Raw genomic sequence first — 16,283 nt, 5'->3', positions numbered from 1 at the left:
AAGGATTGGTATGTTCAGTTAATACTTGGTAATTTCCCTTGCATACGACCTGCTGTATAATGCAATTGTTGCAAGGTGTGGAGATTACTGAAATTATGAAGCCTTTATATTTGTAAGACAATTTCACATTATAGGTTTGCTGTTTGTCAGATCAGGGTCATGACAACTATCTTATACAAATACATGCATCACAAACTGAGTTCACATGAAATGATATCCAGACCATCTGCAAGGATTGGTATGATGTAATGATAATTGACCAATTGCTATAATGATAAAGTATTTGGTTAAATAAATATATCAATTTCCTCATTGATTTATCTCAGATAAAGATGGTGTTCAATATGCACATCTAGAGATCCATTATTAAAATTGCCGAAAAAATCCCCTTGTAGGTGTTACATTTAAAATGATTTATAAACTGCAGCATTTTTTCCCAAATGCTGGCAGCTCCTAATCTAAAAGTAAACATTTTGTGTTCAGTAAATGGCACTCATAAAAAATTGAATAGTTATTGAAACTGCTAACAGAAATAATTACTCTAGCCCTGATTGAGAAGGCTGAGAGCCATAGCCACTTCCACCACCATAGCCACCACCTCCACGACCAAACCCTGATCTTCCACCACTGTCACTCCCACTCTGACACAAAAAATACAAAAGATGAGCTTCTAAAAACTACTCTAAATAAATAGAAAACCTCAACAAATCTATTGAAAGGAAACTAACTTTAAGTAAATAGAAAACCTGAACAAATCTATTGAAAGAAAAAGTTACTCTGACACAAAAAATACAAAAGATGAGCTTCTAGAAACTAACTCTAAATAAATAGAAAACCTGAACAAATCTATTAAAAGAAAAAGTTAATCTTACCCTAAATGAGGGCTGAAATGCTGCTGGTGCACCAGCCTTATCACCAACATCTCCAGGTCCCCCAGGTCCATGAGGGGGGCCTCCACGGTACCCTTCACGGTCCCCGAATCGAGGCCTGTCTCCTTCAAAACGAGGTCCTCTGTAGCACAAACATGACAGTCATCAATAGATCATAATAACTAAATATCATGAAAAGACCTTGCTGAGATTAGAAGCAAGTAGAGATGCACATACCTGGGAGGACGATCACCACCAGGTGGACCACCCATAGGTCTTCCCAAAGGTTTTGCAGACTTTTTTAAAGTTGCAGGAACAACTTCTGAAGGCAAATTTAAGTATGTGCGAAGATATTCAATACCATCATTTGTCAAATACCAGTAATAGTACATCCATGCAAAGGATTCCCTCACATACTCCTTTGACTTGAAGCTCTGCATCAACTTGATGACTTGCAAATTTGGGACATCAATTTCTGGGTGCTTGGGAAGATTATAATCCTTCTTTGCATACAGCACGCCCTCTGCATAAAAAAATTATATCAGAAAGATGTCTTCATGCTTTATCTTTCAAAGCTATTATATCAAAAACCAACAAACTAATATCTAGACAGAAAAATCTAAGCACTTGCCTGCGGTCATGTGAAGCATCCATGTTCAAAAGAAAAGTAATACAAACCTTGCAATAGGTACTTGTAAATCTCCTTGCGGTTCTTTTTTGGTATCAACTGCAAAAGCAATTTTACCATGATTCATCTATTATTGGAAAATTGATTCTACTTACAAAAACATTCAAAAGTATTAAACAAAAATCAAAGAAAGAAGTCACATATTCTAGAATTCAAAGGTAGTTGAGCATACCATTGTGGCCTACGAAAGACTCTCTTGCCAAAAGGTTTACTCAGCCAATAAGCCTCCTAAATCACAACACAAACATTTTAAGTTCATTAAAAAATTTAAAACAACAATAAAAGTTGCAAGGTACAATTGTCAAGATTTTCAGGCACACTATCACTGGTTTGTGCAATAAAATGTTCTTATTAATCACAATTTAAAGTGTAAATTCATTCTCATCTGGTGGTCAATTTAATTCCCCACCACCTTTGCCATAGCTGTTCTCACAAAGTGTATTAAACTCAAGCCTTTTGATAGGTGTTTAATACTTTATCAAGATAAGCATCAATATAAGATAGAACAAGGCAAATTAAATTCTGAAACTGAATGAAATATTTACAGTCTCATACAAAATTTTATTTGATCTTCTTACTTACAAGTGCATTCACAATGTTCTAGAATTTGAAACCAATTATTTGATCTTCTTACTTGCAAGTGCATCCACAGTGTTCTAGAATTTGAAACCAACTTTGCAGGAACTGAAAGGCATTAACTTCAATTGGGAATTTCTTGTATTAATTAATAAATATATACAAGATTTAAATTAGCATTCTAATCACTTGTCCCAACTTGCTTCAAGTAGAATTCAATTGTTATTTGGCACAAATTTTTGCCTCAATCGGCAGCCAAGTGCAGCCTTATTTGAATAGTAAAGAAAACTCACCAACAGAAGAATAACTCGGTGTTCTTCAAGGGTATATCCATGGGGTCCTCTGGGCCAAAACAAGAACAGAAACGTCTGAGGAATGGCAAAAGAAAACATCCCACCCTGCAGTCCCGTCAGGCACCACCTGCAGGCATCACTGTCCCCGGGACAGCCCTTCACTGCAGCAGACATCTCTGCAGGAGGCATCCAGGGGCAACCTGCCATCCATAAGATAGTCAGGGGACACCTGGACATTTCTCAACAATCACAGGGACAACAGGGCTTCTCCATGTCATTTTAAAGCAACAAGCATTTTAAACACTAATTTTTTTTTGTAAATGTTTGCAAGTTTCCTCCATTGCCATTTCCTCAGAAGTAGGCAAAACCAAAACAGAGACGAAAATAAATAAATAAAATGACTATATTCCACTTATTCAACCACACAGACCTCATCTTCAGGCTTCAGTCCTGTTGTGACCTTTCACACATCGCCCCATCAGAATGGGAACCCCCTCTTTTTTCGTTGGTTTTGCTCTCTCTGAGCTAGGTTTTTCTCTGCTCGCTAGGTGTATTGGGCGAGTTCGTGGTCGCCTGGGCTGGGTAGGTTAGGGTTTCCTTTGGAGAGCTCACCTAGGGTTTCTTTCAAAACCAAATTTTACCTGGGCTTGTGGAAGTCATATGTTGTATGCCTTGAACCCTAGCGTTATCTTAGAAGGATCTTGCCTCTCAGGAGATGGAAAATGGATGAACTGTGAGAAAAAGGTTAAAGGTTGTAAGTCAGGATAGGTCAAGGTTGTTGGTTTTTGAGTCAAAGTCTTGTCTTCTATCGAGTCGGAATCGATTGAATAGTGCCAGTGACAAAGAGAAGATTCAGGAGGCGATTTACAACATGATGGATGAAAAAGGTAAAGAATTTGAACCAAGGAATGAATTTCGCTCCTGACCCTTCCAAAGGGTCCTGAGCGAAATTTCACCAAGGACCCAATATTTCACCTGAGTCAAAGAATTGTTGGGTGAATTGGCAAGGATATGGAAGGATGTGTATCAAGGGATGAGTCTGGGGCAAAGTCAAGTCAATTTCAAGGGAAATTATGCCTAGAATAGGAATTTCGCCCCTGACCCTTCCAAAGGGTCCAGAGCGAATTCCTCTACCAGACACTCCACCTTGGCCCAAACTATGAGCTAACTCATTCCCAGGCTTGAATGAAGACAAAACACTTGTTTGAATGAAGAAATGTGAAAAAATGAAGTCAGGGTTAAAGCCAAAGGTGGATTTTGCTCCCGACCCTTCCAAAGGGTCCAGAGCGAAATTCATATGAAACCCTATTTTTCTTCACAAAGTATCCAAATGGATGCCAAGTTGAGCTTGATAGAGATCAAAGGAGGCCTAACAAGTTATGTCCAAGCCAAAGAGAGGAGAAGGGAAATGAGAAATGAGCCTAAAATGAGAATTTCGCTCTTGACCCTTCCAAACAGTTCAGAGCGAAATTCATATTTCCTCTATTTTGCTCTTTAACTTGACCAAATTTGTAACTTCTAAGACATGGTTTGGAGGACTTGGATAGATGTTTGCCTTTGAAAGGAGGTTTGAGGCGATGAAATGATGGAAATCAACCTAGAAGATGGATTTCGCTCCTAACCCTTGAGCGAAATCCATGTTCTTGGTTGGTTTCCCACTTCCTTCATCCAATTCTCCTTCAAACTTGATCAATTTCAAGCTCCTTTCTTCTCACTTAAGTGACCAAAGGGTCTAGAGCGAAATCCTCAATTTGACCTCCTTTTTTCGCCTTAAGCCCTAGGATGACCTTGTCTTGAGCTAATTTGATGGTAGATTCACTTAAGTGAGAAGAAAGGAGCTTGAATTTGATCAAGTTTGAAGGAGAATTGGATGAAGGAAGTGGCAAACCAACCAAGAACATGGATTTCACTCCTGACCCTTCCAAAGGGTCCAGAGCGAAAATCCCATAGACCTCAATTTCTTCCTTGTTTAGACTAAGTTCTTACTTTCTAAGGCATGTTGGGAAGTGGATTGACATGTTTTTGCTTTAGGGAGTGACTAAAAGTGAAGGAGTGAAGGATTTTAGCCTAAAATAGAAATTTCGCTCCTGACCCTTCTCCAGAGCGAAATTCTTGGAAACTCCTATTTTCTTCTTGGATGAGGTCAAGGCAGTGGTTCCTATGGCGTAGGTGTAAGTGGGGTGGTGTAATTTTGCCTTGCAAGGAAGATTGGAGTTGAAAAGATGAAGAGTCAAGCCTAGAATGTGAATTTCGCTCCTGACCCTTCCAAAGGGTCCAGAGCGAAAGTCTCCAAAACCTCCCTTTTCTCTCAATTTTGTGCCAAGCCAAGTGTGGGTCAGGGTGAATTAAGATTGGAGATGTCTTTAAGCATGGCTTCGAGTTGCTAGTGCCCAACAAATGTGAAGGATTTTGGCCTAGAAGGAGAATTTCACTCCTGACCCTTCCAAAGGGTCCAAAGCAAAATCCTCATTTGACCCTCAATTTTGGCCTAAGGCAATAAAAAATGAAGATTTTTGAGCCAAGTGAATGGCAAATGGACTTGATGATGGTAAGGAGGTGAATTTGATCAATTTTGAAGATGGATTTGATGAAAGAGGTGTGAAATCAACCAAGAATGTGAATTTCGCTCCTGACCCTTCCAAAGGGTCCAAAGCGAAATTCTTAGAAGACACCTTTTTTCCTCCTTGTTTGCATTGAAAGCCTTGTTCCTTGGGCATATTTGGAAGGGAAATGATGTGTCTTTGCCTTTTGAAGTGATGGAATGCAAAGAAATGAAGGATTTTAGCCTAGAAGGAGAATTTCGCTCCTAACCCTTCCAAAGGGTCCAGAGGGAAATTCTTAAGAACACATGTTTCCCCTTCAAAGAAAGTCAAATTCTTGGTTTTTATGGCCTGGATAGGAATGGAGTGATATGTCCTTGCCCTTTTAAGGTAGATTGAAGTGGAAAATGGAAGAAATAAGCTCAAGAAGGTGAATTTCGCTCCTTACCCTTCCAAAGGGTCTAGAGCGAAATTCCCAAAATCTATTCTTTCTTCCAATTTTTGAGTCAAGACAAACCTTGATCAGGGTGAAATGAACTTGGAGATACCCCTAGGCATGCCCTTGAAAGGCTTATGGCCACCAAAAATGAAGATTTTGAGCTAGGACAAGGATTTCGCTCTTGACCCTTCCAAAGGGTCCTGGGCGAAATCCTAAATAGGTCCTATCCCTAGCCATGATTTTTAGCGAATTTCTCCTAGCAAGCCATTTCGAGGTCAAGCAAGTGTTGTCATGTTGAGAGATGGATCCAAAGGTGAGAGTCAAGGAAGAACAAAGTGAGAAGAATGGAGCTAAGTAAGAGAAAACAAGCAAAGGAAGAATTTCGCTCCTGACCCTTCCAAAGGGTCTAGAGTGAAATTCCTCAAACCACCTATTTTTTCCTCGTGTAAAGCCAAAACCTTGATTCCTATGGCATGATTGAAGGTGGAATGATGTATTTTCGCCTTGCAAGATAAATTGAAGTGAAGGAAATGAAGGATCAAGTCTAAAACTTGAATTTTGCTCCTGACCCTTCCAAAGGGTCCAAAGCGAAATTCACAAAATATCATTTTTCTTCAAATTTGTGTTGAGCCAAAAACGTTGATGAAGGTGAATTGGACTTAAAGATTGCCATAGGCATGTATTTGAATAGGTTAAGAGTTTGAGAAGTAAGGATTTTGAGCTAAGGGATGAATTTCGCTCCTGACCCTTCCAAAGGGTCCAAAGCAAAATTCTCAAGAACACATAATTCACTCATAATGGAGGCTAAAAAATGAATCCCTAGGCTTTGGAAGAACTAAGACTAGCATATGCTTACCTTGGGGAGCGATTCGGAGTGAAGAAGTGATGCAATTTGGGCCTAACCATAGAAATCGTTCCTGACCCTTCCAAAGAGTCTAGGGCAAAGTCCTTAGAAATCCCCATTTTCACCTTTTGTTGAAGGCAAAGCTCATAATGGCAAGAACATTAGAGGTTAAGGATCAAGATGGTGGAATAAAAAAAAATGGAGAAAAGTGGAAAACATTAAAGAAACATCAATATCTCCTAGGCTTGCCTATGCTCCTTCAAGAGATTCACAAATAAAGCCACATTCAAGACACATTTTCCCTCTCATACATTGCTAATCAAACCTCATTTAGATAAATAATGCAAATCCGCCTTAATTAAACAATTGTCAAATGTGTTAAATTGATTTTTTAAGCCTTAAAATTCAAAAATTCACCCTTTGCCACCCAATTATATTTTTTTTAAAAACCTTATGGCTAGGTCGGCCACCTTAAGAATGAATTTTTAAATTTTATTTCTTTATCTAAAAGGTCGGCCTCTTGAGAAAATGAGGAAATCACCATATGAAGGAAGGAAGGTTTGACAAGCATTAATCATTCATTCATTTGTATTTCTTCCTAAAGCGAAATTGAGAAGCAGAAGTGGTAGAGCAGATTGCTGTAAGAAGGCGAATTTCTGATCCATAAAGGCTGGTTAAGGACTGAATCAACAAGGGCGAACCTGAAGTGCAGATCAAAGACTTTCCAAACCCTTTGAATACCACTTGGAAAGGAGGCGAATCCAGCAGCAATCTCCATTTTTTATCCATCTTTTCAAGTTGATAATTAAAAAATCAAAGGTAAGGTGTACAATCTGATTTTTTTTGACAAGGTATTGAAGATCTGATTCAAGTTTCTGCATCCATCTTCTTAAGATTAGGTCTTCAATATCTAGTCTAATTTCTAGGTGTTGCCAAGTTTGAAAATTCATAACTTTAAGGTTTTATCATTTCAAATTTTAAGGAATCTCAAGTCACCTAGGTAAGGTTCTACACTTAAACCTAAACTTAAGCCCCTTTTTTTTTTGTAGGTAGCAAACGGCGACCCCCAAGGCGAGTGGATCCGCTACCCGGCAGGCTCTCATCAAAGAAGATCAAAAGAATGACAATTCGGAGACAAGGATCGTGTCCAAATGGAGCAATATTGGAGACACCAACTTAGGGAACTTCAATGTGAAGAAGTTCTGAGAAGCACCCTACATCAGCAAGCCATCACCCACAGCCAAGAAGATAATTGAGAGTGGCATCATCAAGGCCAGGCTTCCCTCCTGCAGTCAAATGTCATGAGCTGATGATCAAATGTGTCAGGCACTATGATTCACATTCAAGGACAATCATAGCCGAGGATGGAGCTATCCATGCCTATCTTTCAGAAGAAGCTATAAGTGAAGCTTTTCATCTCCCGAAGCCGAGAGATATGATCTACAAGGGCTTAAAACGAGCTAGGTCTATCTACGAAGATGATCCTGATACCTGTCTGAACTTCATCAATAAAAATTGGTTACTCAAGAGTAGGCCTCGCTTGAACAAGATACCTAATATGCCACACAGAATTGATTTCCAAGAGGAATTCAGAGACTTGATAACCATGCTCAATCGGGTTATAGGTGCCTCTTAGGCCTTCTTCTTCGACAAGTGGATATTCTTCTTTATTCAAGTGATCGTCCAAGGAAAAGGAATGTTCAATTGGGCAAGAATTATTAGCAACAACCTACATGTGCAGTTGAGGAGGCTAGTCCCTACTAAGTCATTCCACATGAGTTCATATGTTATATATTCTTTAATCAAAAGTTTTGAGTATGCAGGGCTACCACATAGAGGAGTTGTTGGGAGAGGGACAGGAGAGATAAGAGCATGTGATTCTTATGCTCAACTGCATCATCCACCTAAGAATGACTACAAGCTAGCCAATGACACCTTCACAATGTATATCACTAGGACATTGCAAGGAGGGATTCACCATCGACTATCTCCGGAAGCACACGAGCTCGTGAAGAAACATGGTGCATGGTTCATTCAATTTCCAAAATTCACCTACATCAGGGTCCATGGATGTCCTTCACCTCCTTATATGTTGCCAAGGTATCCTACAGATAGAATAATACTACTTGAAGTGACTAGACAATTGGCAGCTTGTGCTAAAGCATCAAGACATAAGCATGGAAATGGTACCCCGTACCTATTTTACTAGGAAATTCAATTGAAGTGTGTCCTAATTCTCAAGCAGCAGAAGATGCAGAAAAGGAACTATCTCTGTATTCATTCACATCCTTTGCCTCAAGAGAGAATTTTGATCCTCATGGTCATATGGAAGAGAAAGTTGGGAAGAAGTACAAACAGAGTTTCAAGTAGAGGACTTTTGGATGAATGTTCAAGATGATGTGGAGGTGAAAAGAAAGATGCATTCTAGATTACCCTTGGATCTTATCAGAAATGTAAAGTTTATATAGTAGTCGATCAAGCACAAGGCAGTGGTAGATATCTCCAATCATCCTATGAGAAGGAAGATAAAGAAGTGAAGATAGATTGGAATGAGCAAGAAGTTGCAGACCTGAGAGCATTGATGGACCTAGTTTTAAATTGCACTCGCAAATGGGTGGACGTACAGCATCAAAAATTGAAGGAGCAGAATATAGCCATGGCATTCACCCTAGAAGCAAGAACAGAAGAAGGAGAAGCAAGTGTGAGTGAAAATACTTCTCATTCCAAGGGGTCGAAGAGAAAAGAAGGACCTAAGAAGAGAGAACCCTCAAAGAAGAAACAAAAGGTGAATCCTGATCGTCCATCGAGTACTTCTTCTAGACATGAAAAGGAGATAAGTCAAGGAGAGGATCAAAGAGAGATAGTGTATGAAGTTGATGAGTCTATGGAATCCACGGTGCAGAATGATAAACAAGGCAAAAGACGAACACCTCAGCACTCATCAAGTCAATCTCTTCCTCTCCAAGTTGGTGCTAATGAGCAACAAGAAGAAAAGAATGATGATGAAGCAACATCTCCTTTTAGAGCCGAGAGACCTTTGCCTGAGGAAATACAGGTAAGGGAAAGAAAGTCTTCCATTCCAGATTGGCTAAAAGAAAGACTGACAAGGGTAGTTGTAGTTGAAGACAAAGAACAAGTATTTGATTTGGAAAGTCTCATAGGAAACTCCCAAGAAGAAATCGAAAAGAAAAAGGCTACAAAGATGTCAAAGGTAATTAGAGATGATGTAGGATCCAAGAAAATACAGGTAGCTACACCAGCAGTGGACAAGTATGAGGATGAGATTATGGCAGAAGAATACAATTTAGAAACATTTGATCTTGGTCCACTTACCTCCGAGTAGGCCATGGTATAAGCGACTGATTTAGTGAGAGCACTTAATGATAAACTCAAGGAAGAAATGGAAAAGAAAGAGGCTGGAAAAGGAGGTTAGCGCTTGGAGGAATTATTTTAGCCACCTCAACCAACCATTAAGGCGACAGGATCCAGCAGTATCACCTTTGCATGCACTTCCTCCTGAGTCGATAAATGAGGCAGAAAAGATGAAGAACTTAGCCCAACTCATGAGTTCATGGATTGATGAATCCTATAGGGTAGCCATGGAATTTGTAACAAGAATGATGAAGACGGTCCACAGGGCTATCCAAGTCCTTGAGATCATTCATGAATCATAATCTATTGATAACTGTAGATGCGTTCACTCACACTAGAGACATTGTCATCCCTGTGTTACAAGTGGTAAGAAGGACGTCAAGGCAGGTTTTAGCACAAGAGAAGATAATTGATGGAGGGACCCATAATCTTCTACAATGGTCAGCTTTGCTCCAAATGAAGGAAGTTCTATTCGAAGACATCAATAGAAGATGCAGCGAAGTTGAGGGCACCTTCCATCCTATTCAGGATAAGGTGTTTGATGTATTATGTACAATCCTTGACAAAAGGATAGAGATCGAAACAGATGTGAATGTCCAAGAATTGGAAGATAGGATCAAGATTATTTTTTGCAAAGAGGAGAACATGATCACAGAAAAGCAGCGAAATCAGATGTATGCTACTATATTCCTGATCGAGAAAACAAAAGAACTAGAGCATGGATGTGAGATGACCCTTCTCGCAGCTTTTGATCGGGTCCTTCACTTGGAAGAGCGGATGAAGAACCTACATGAGATTCCCATTGCTGAGATCGAGGGGATTACGTCCAGATTCATTGAATGTGCTAGAAAAGAACATAGAAAAGGGAACAAAATTCTAGATGAAAAGTTGTTATGAAATGATGTGGCAATTCAATTCCTATTGGGCTATGTTTCCTTGTTATTTGTGCCAATTTCTATTGGCTATGGGATGATAATACTTATCTAAATAGGGTTGGGTCTTTTTTGTAACAAACACTAATTAGGGTTTAGGTGTCAAGATCTCAGCGTTTGATCTTCTTTAGATCCAGGTCGTTCATTGTATTTGAGAGTGCTATATAAGCCCTCACTCAATTCATTTTAAAGAGTTAGAGAAAAAAGAGAGAAAAAAAGGTTAAGATTGTTAGCAACAGAGAAAGAAGTAGTGAAGAGAGAAAGTTGAACAATTGTTGTTTTATTTTGCTATGAGATCAATGAAATATTGAAGTTATGGTGTTTTATTGCAATCCTTGTGGCTATTTTCATGGTTGTTTATCTTCTTGAATCACTCTTAGTAAAGATAGTACTTAAATTTTAGAATTAGATTGAAGGACAAATGTTGTGTTTGATCTTTGGTAAAACTCATAGTCCAAACCACTAACTCCTTACTGATTGTAAGCACGCCTTGTGTGGTCAACTGGAGATATTAAGATTGTTTAAGAGTTCAATCATTATTGGAGAAATTGATATGTATCTTATTGATAGTATCTATTCCATTGATGATTTGAAAATCATTGAATCCCCTTAGAAGATCGCACCAATTCCAGTAGAGTTGTAATCTTTTGGCAATATTGAAATTGGTAGAGTTTTATCAAGACGACTCCTCATTTAGTCATTCCTAGGATTAGTTTAGCATCGCCTTCTTAAACCCCTTATCTTTTGCCTTTTTTGAAACATCAGATAATATTAGGAGAATCCGGTTTCCTCCTTGAAAAGTAATTGCAAGAACAAGCTTTCTTAGAAAGTACGTAAGGCCCCTTGTAAAACAGCAAACACAACGACCACTGGTGCTTATCCACAAGTAGAGAACCTACATATCAGAACCTTGGAGTTGCTCCGATTGATCCTTCTGTGTAAATCTTCATCATTCGGGGAGATTTATTCAAGAGAGGATAAGATACCTTTGGGTATTTTATTCTGTGTTTGGTCATGTACAAAAGACACATCAACAAGTCCCCACACCATCTATTAAGGAGCTACTCCTCTGTAACCTCTACACTACACTCTTTATTCAGTTTTTTTTTTAATTAAAAATTTTAAAAGATCTTTAACTTAATATTAGTGGATTTTTTATTTTTTTTAACCTTGAATTTCAACTAGATATGCAAATCAATTGCTTCAAATTTGATTTTCCTACAGATGCCTATGTGTTGTCTGCAATTCAAATAAATTGAAAAATCCTATTTTTACTACTTACATTCAGTACATTTGATAATGCTCCATTGTATTTGTTCTTTCTTATCAAAGATGAGCTTAAAATGTGTTGGTTATAATTAGGGCCTGGCGGATTCCTATTGCCTTGGGCAACATTGGAATCTGCCAAAGGTGGCCAGCTCCTTCTCCTATATATAGGGCCAGGCCCCATACCTCTCGGCTCCACCAAAAGTCTTCACACCACATCCAAACTCACCACGCCTCCTTGATAGGGCCGACCCTATCCATTTCGGTTAAAAGAAATTAAATGTTAATTGCAAGAAGGCCGACATGATTAAGAAGTTAGCTACTCCTATAAATAAAGCACATCAACCCAATTCAGTCCTTTGCAATAAGGTGTGAAATATTCTAAGGAAGCAAAATTGATATGTGCGAAATATTCTAAGGAAGCGAAATTGATATTCAAGTCAATTAACTTACAGCAAACTATACTAAGAGGTGTGCAGATCAGCAACAGAAGATAGCGAACTTAAGCAAGGCAGCAGATCATCTTCAAGAGATAAAGAACTCCATAGAAGGGTTGCTGCTACCATTGTTACATACAGCCAGTCAGATTAGAAGAACTGCAATTCATGACCTCCATTAGCAAACTAATTGTGAAGGCTCTATGTCATCTCCCTTTGTGACTCCAACATCTATACTCCAGATAAGTGTGTAATCATCAGTTGAATTCAAAACCATAAACAGATCTGTGGATCTTTTCAGGCTGGGTTTTTCCTCCTAGGAGGTTTTCCCAGGGTATCTTTGTCTTGTCTTTATGCATTCATTTTCTGTTTCTATGCTTAAATCTGAAAACAATAAATCTAATTAAACCTAGTTATCAACAATTCTAATTTTCTAAGTGTTATCTAATCTGAAAGTACTAAAACTAACAAAATGGACAAAAGAATGATTTTCCTTAAAGTCTATGAGTTAAAAGAGGATTTTGTAGTTCTAACAATTAAGAGTACACAATAGCATTGGATCAGAGTTCTCAAGTTGGGCTTGGTTTCTGCAATGTATTGACTGCACCAGTATTTGCCACCCCAAACCCCTCTCTGGTTTTAAAAGGAAAAATAAAATAAATTTGTTTTAAGCTGTACCATGTTGAAAACCAGCAATTTCTTGAGAGATCCTCGGTAATTGAATTCCATTTGTACTTTTGTTATGCCAAGTCAATCCCATTTTGAGTATTGTGATATAGAGTTTAAACCATTTTGATTTATATAAATTATAAAATATTCAGAATTTTGGTTCAATTGATTGTCAACTTGCTTACAGAAATGATAAATTACAATTTTCTTTTACTATTTTTATAAATGATTTTTCAAATATTATATATAATTTTAGCTGCCAGCCCCAAACTTTAAGGAAAACAATTTTCTGCACCAGTATACCCCTCCCATCATTCTGAGATTCCATGGAAAACGGTGAATAAGTATGCATATCTTAGTGTCATCATCGATGCTACCATAAAATTAATATCAAATATGATATTACTTCAGGACTTTCACATCATCTTACATCTGGTGTTAACAAGAAGCATTTAACAACTGGTTAAAACGCAACATTTAACAGCTACTAGCCCCTTTTATTGATTTGAAAACCCTAAAAGTAAGCTTCCTTGTCCTTCTGTATTAGATTACTACAGTCCATGAGTCATGACATCAGCTATCATGTTCACAAATTAATTGAAATTTCTAGTTGCAAGAGTTTGCTCACAGCATAGTTACCTGAAAATGTGGGGGCACACAAATAGGAAGATAGGGGTGCCATTAAAATTAGGAATAAGTGGGTAGATTCTTTGTCCTTCTGTATTAGGTTACTACAGTCCATGAGTCATGACATCAGCTATCATGTTCACAAATTAATTGAAATTTCTAGTTGCAAGAGTTTGCTCACAGCATAGTTACCTGAAAATGTGGGGGCATACAAATAGGAAGATAGGGGTGCCATTAAAATTAGGAATAAGTGGGTAGATAAATAAGGATACAGCTATATTATATATAATGGTACAGTAATGTAATCCTTGTTTTCATGCTGGAGTTTCCTGGCAACTATGATTCAAAGTAACAACTGCTTTACAGCACTTGAGAATATGTTAACTTACACAGCATATATATCAATAATGTTCTGTTCACATTCAAGCTATTTTCCTTTGAACAATACACACAGTCAGTCTTTTCGTTCGTGATACGTATAACCTTCCTTGGATAATTTACAAGATGCTCATGCTGACCATTATCAGGACCAGCTTCTGGTTATTTGTCAATACTAAAATGCAACAAACACTAAGTTCAGAAGTATATTGCAGGATGATACACCTGCATTTCTTATCTCCGGGTCATATCATCCAAGCCAGAGGCTACCCCAGTGTCCACAAAAGGGATTTACCAATTTTTATGGTAATAAAGCACAGTGAATCACAAATAATATCAAAATATACCTCACCTGGAACAAAGGTACAGGGAACTCATCGCTACCTAGATATGATTTGGATATCGTAAGCTTTAGATCCCATGATACAACAAAATCATAAACTAATAGAGAAATTTTAATAATACTCCATTTTTACTAAATCGTGGTTTAACTACCATGAAGAGAAAAATCTCATATCCATACTTCTGTCCACAAATTCATAAATGGATCTGGTATAAGTTTTTGTGTCAAAAATCTAACATTATTTTAGTTGTTAAATCGACTGATTAAGGATATCCAATGAGTTAATTTTCCCGATCCACACACCCCGCCTACCATTGACCTCTTGAGCTTTAATTCAAGTTATTATAGGCATGTTTTATTCCACTGAACTAAAATCCTAGAGAAAGTGCAAAAGCCAATAAAAATTCAAATCTTAATAAACCTAAAAAACATAAAACAATTGAAAGAATAGATTCACGGAATGCAGTGTCAAGATTTGCACAAGATAAGATGAATTTTATAGACAGGCATGCGTGCCACCAATAATAACGGTCATGGTATCAATTCTCGTAAAATTGAGCTATGACAAGAAGAAAATAAAAGGTACGAGAATTGATTTGCAACATAAAACATAATGGAGGAGGACACCAGCCAAGCTAAGTAAAGGAAGTTACCTTGACCTGTCCCAAGGTTCGGCGCTGAGCATGAGCTGCAATACTAAAAAGTCTCAGCATTTGCCCCATTGTAGTATAAACCCTAAAAACCCCTCCTCCCTTCGTCTTTTCTCAAACCCTAGTTTCTCTCAAACTCTTTTCAAAGTTTTAAAAACTATTATTGGACTCAATTTGGGGAAGTGCCTTTAAATAAAAATAATAATAATAGCAATAGTAACCCACACATAATTGGTTGTTGGTCTATTAATGAGAATGTTTGGTTTAGGAAGAGTTTTCATTGTTTAGGTAGTTTCGTGGACGTTAAAAAATTAATTTTCTTTCTTTTCTTTTTTTTTTGAAGGATTATTTTTTTGTGAGTGTAAAAGTTTGATGTTATAAAAGATGAAGTTTGGTTTAAGCGCTAAATCAATTTGGTGGAATTGATACGCCTTAGTCCTTAGCACCAAGTTAAAAGATGTGAGGTTAGTGGAATTGATACGTGAAGTTGAAGGAGGTGAATTTGGTGTCATAGATGCCCCTAAATCTTTGGCACTGACGTGAACAAGGTCAGTGATACTTGCACCTAATACTAACAAGAGGTTGATGATTCAAGCACTCATTGTCAGTGGATGAAAAAAAAGTTTTGGATTGTTTATTCTCCTAATAAAAAATAGCCCACGCACTTGAAATTACCGTTGGGAGACAATTACACAACAATGTGTATATTAAAGCTCCAAACAAGGGCAATGATTTGTGCACCCCATACCAATGAGAGGTTGATGATTCATGCACCAAATAGCAACTAATTAAAAACAAGGTTATATTTTTTAACCTCTAAATAAACTAGTAGCGCCACCTAAAGGTGCTCTCAAATCACCAAGAGGTGCAGATATTTACAACCCTATTGGCGAAGTATTGCAACAACTTTACAAAATAGACATAAATGTGCAATACTTGATCAATAGGGTCATAAGTATTTGTACCTATCAGTCATTTAAGAGCACCTTAAAGTGTTGTTACTAAAAAATTTTAAAGTTTTGGATTATTTGTTGATATGTATTAACTTGAGGGGCAAAACTTATCCTCAAGGAGAGAGACACTTCAGCATGTTGGAAGGCTAAAATCCACACAGATGACATAATGGGGATCTATAGCTTTCAGAAAAATGTTTTGTTTCAAAAAATGGATGTGTAATAACTCGCTATTTTTTCACAAACAAAGCCACCAATTTCATTGGGTCACAATTTTGAAATTTCTATTAGGTTATTCTATAATTGTTAAGGTGCTTCTATGATTCAACAATGATCTTATAATTAGTGGGACAATTTGTTAATGCATTAGTAGCTTCTGCAAGATAAGACTCTCCTAACTCTCTACT

At 37.7% G+C, this 16,283-nt stretch overlaps 1 protein-coding gene across 2 annotated transcripts; it reads right to left on the bottom strand.

The window, feature by feature from the left end:
- Window positions 1-269: 269 nt before the first annotated feature.
- On the bottom strand, window positions 270-15,072 carry LOC131067957 (small ribosomal subunit protein eS10z). Of its 2 annotated transcripts, none has more exons than XM_058003123.1 (6): window positions 14,927-15,072; window positions 1,730-1,785; window positions 1,548-1,596; window positions 1,107-1,392; window positions 873-1,011; window positions 270-641 (listed from the first exon to the last, which is right to left on the bottom strand). In XM_058003123.1, exons 2-6 carry the CDS (start codon window positions 1,730-1,732, stop codon window positions 537-539), a joined length of 582 nt encoding a protein of 193 aa, XP_057859106.1. In that variant the 5' UTR covers window positions 1,733-1,785; window positions 14,927-15,072; the 3' UTR covers window positions 270-536. The 2 variants fall into 2 exon arrangements, with proteins under 2 accessions (XP_057859106.1, XP_057859107.1); XM_058003124.2 differs by lacking the exon at window positions 14,927-15,072 and adding an exon at window positions 12,273-12,393.
- Window positions 15,073-16,283: the final 1,211 nt, after the last annotated feature.

This window comes from Cryptomeria japonica, chromosome 6 (assembly GCF_030272615.1).
Source record: "Cryptomeria japonica chromosome 6, Sugi_1.0, whole genome shotgun sequence".
NCBI lineage: Eukaryota > Viridiplantae > Streptophyta > Pinopsida > Cupressales > Cupressaceae > Cryptomeria > Cryptomeria japonica.
This window is presented reverse-complemented; position numbering and strand designations above follow the sequence as displayed.

What these genes read in the sequence shown, in the direction of transcription:
- LOC131067957 (XM_058003123.1), bottom strand. An exon ending in TTACAAGTACCTATTGCAAG is followed by an intron (nt 1,393 to 1,547) that starts GTTTGTATTACT and finishes TTTTTTATGCAG; the next exon opens with AGGGCGTGCTGTATGCAAAG. An exon ending in CATTTCAGCCCTCATTTAGG is followed by an intron (nt 642 to 872) that starts GTAAGATTAACT and finishes TTTTTGTGTCAG; the next exon opens with AGTGGGAGTGACAGTGGTGG.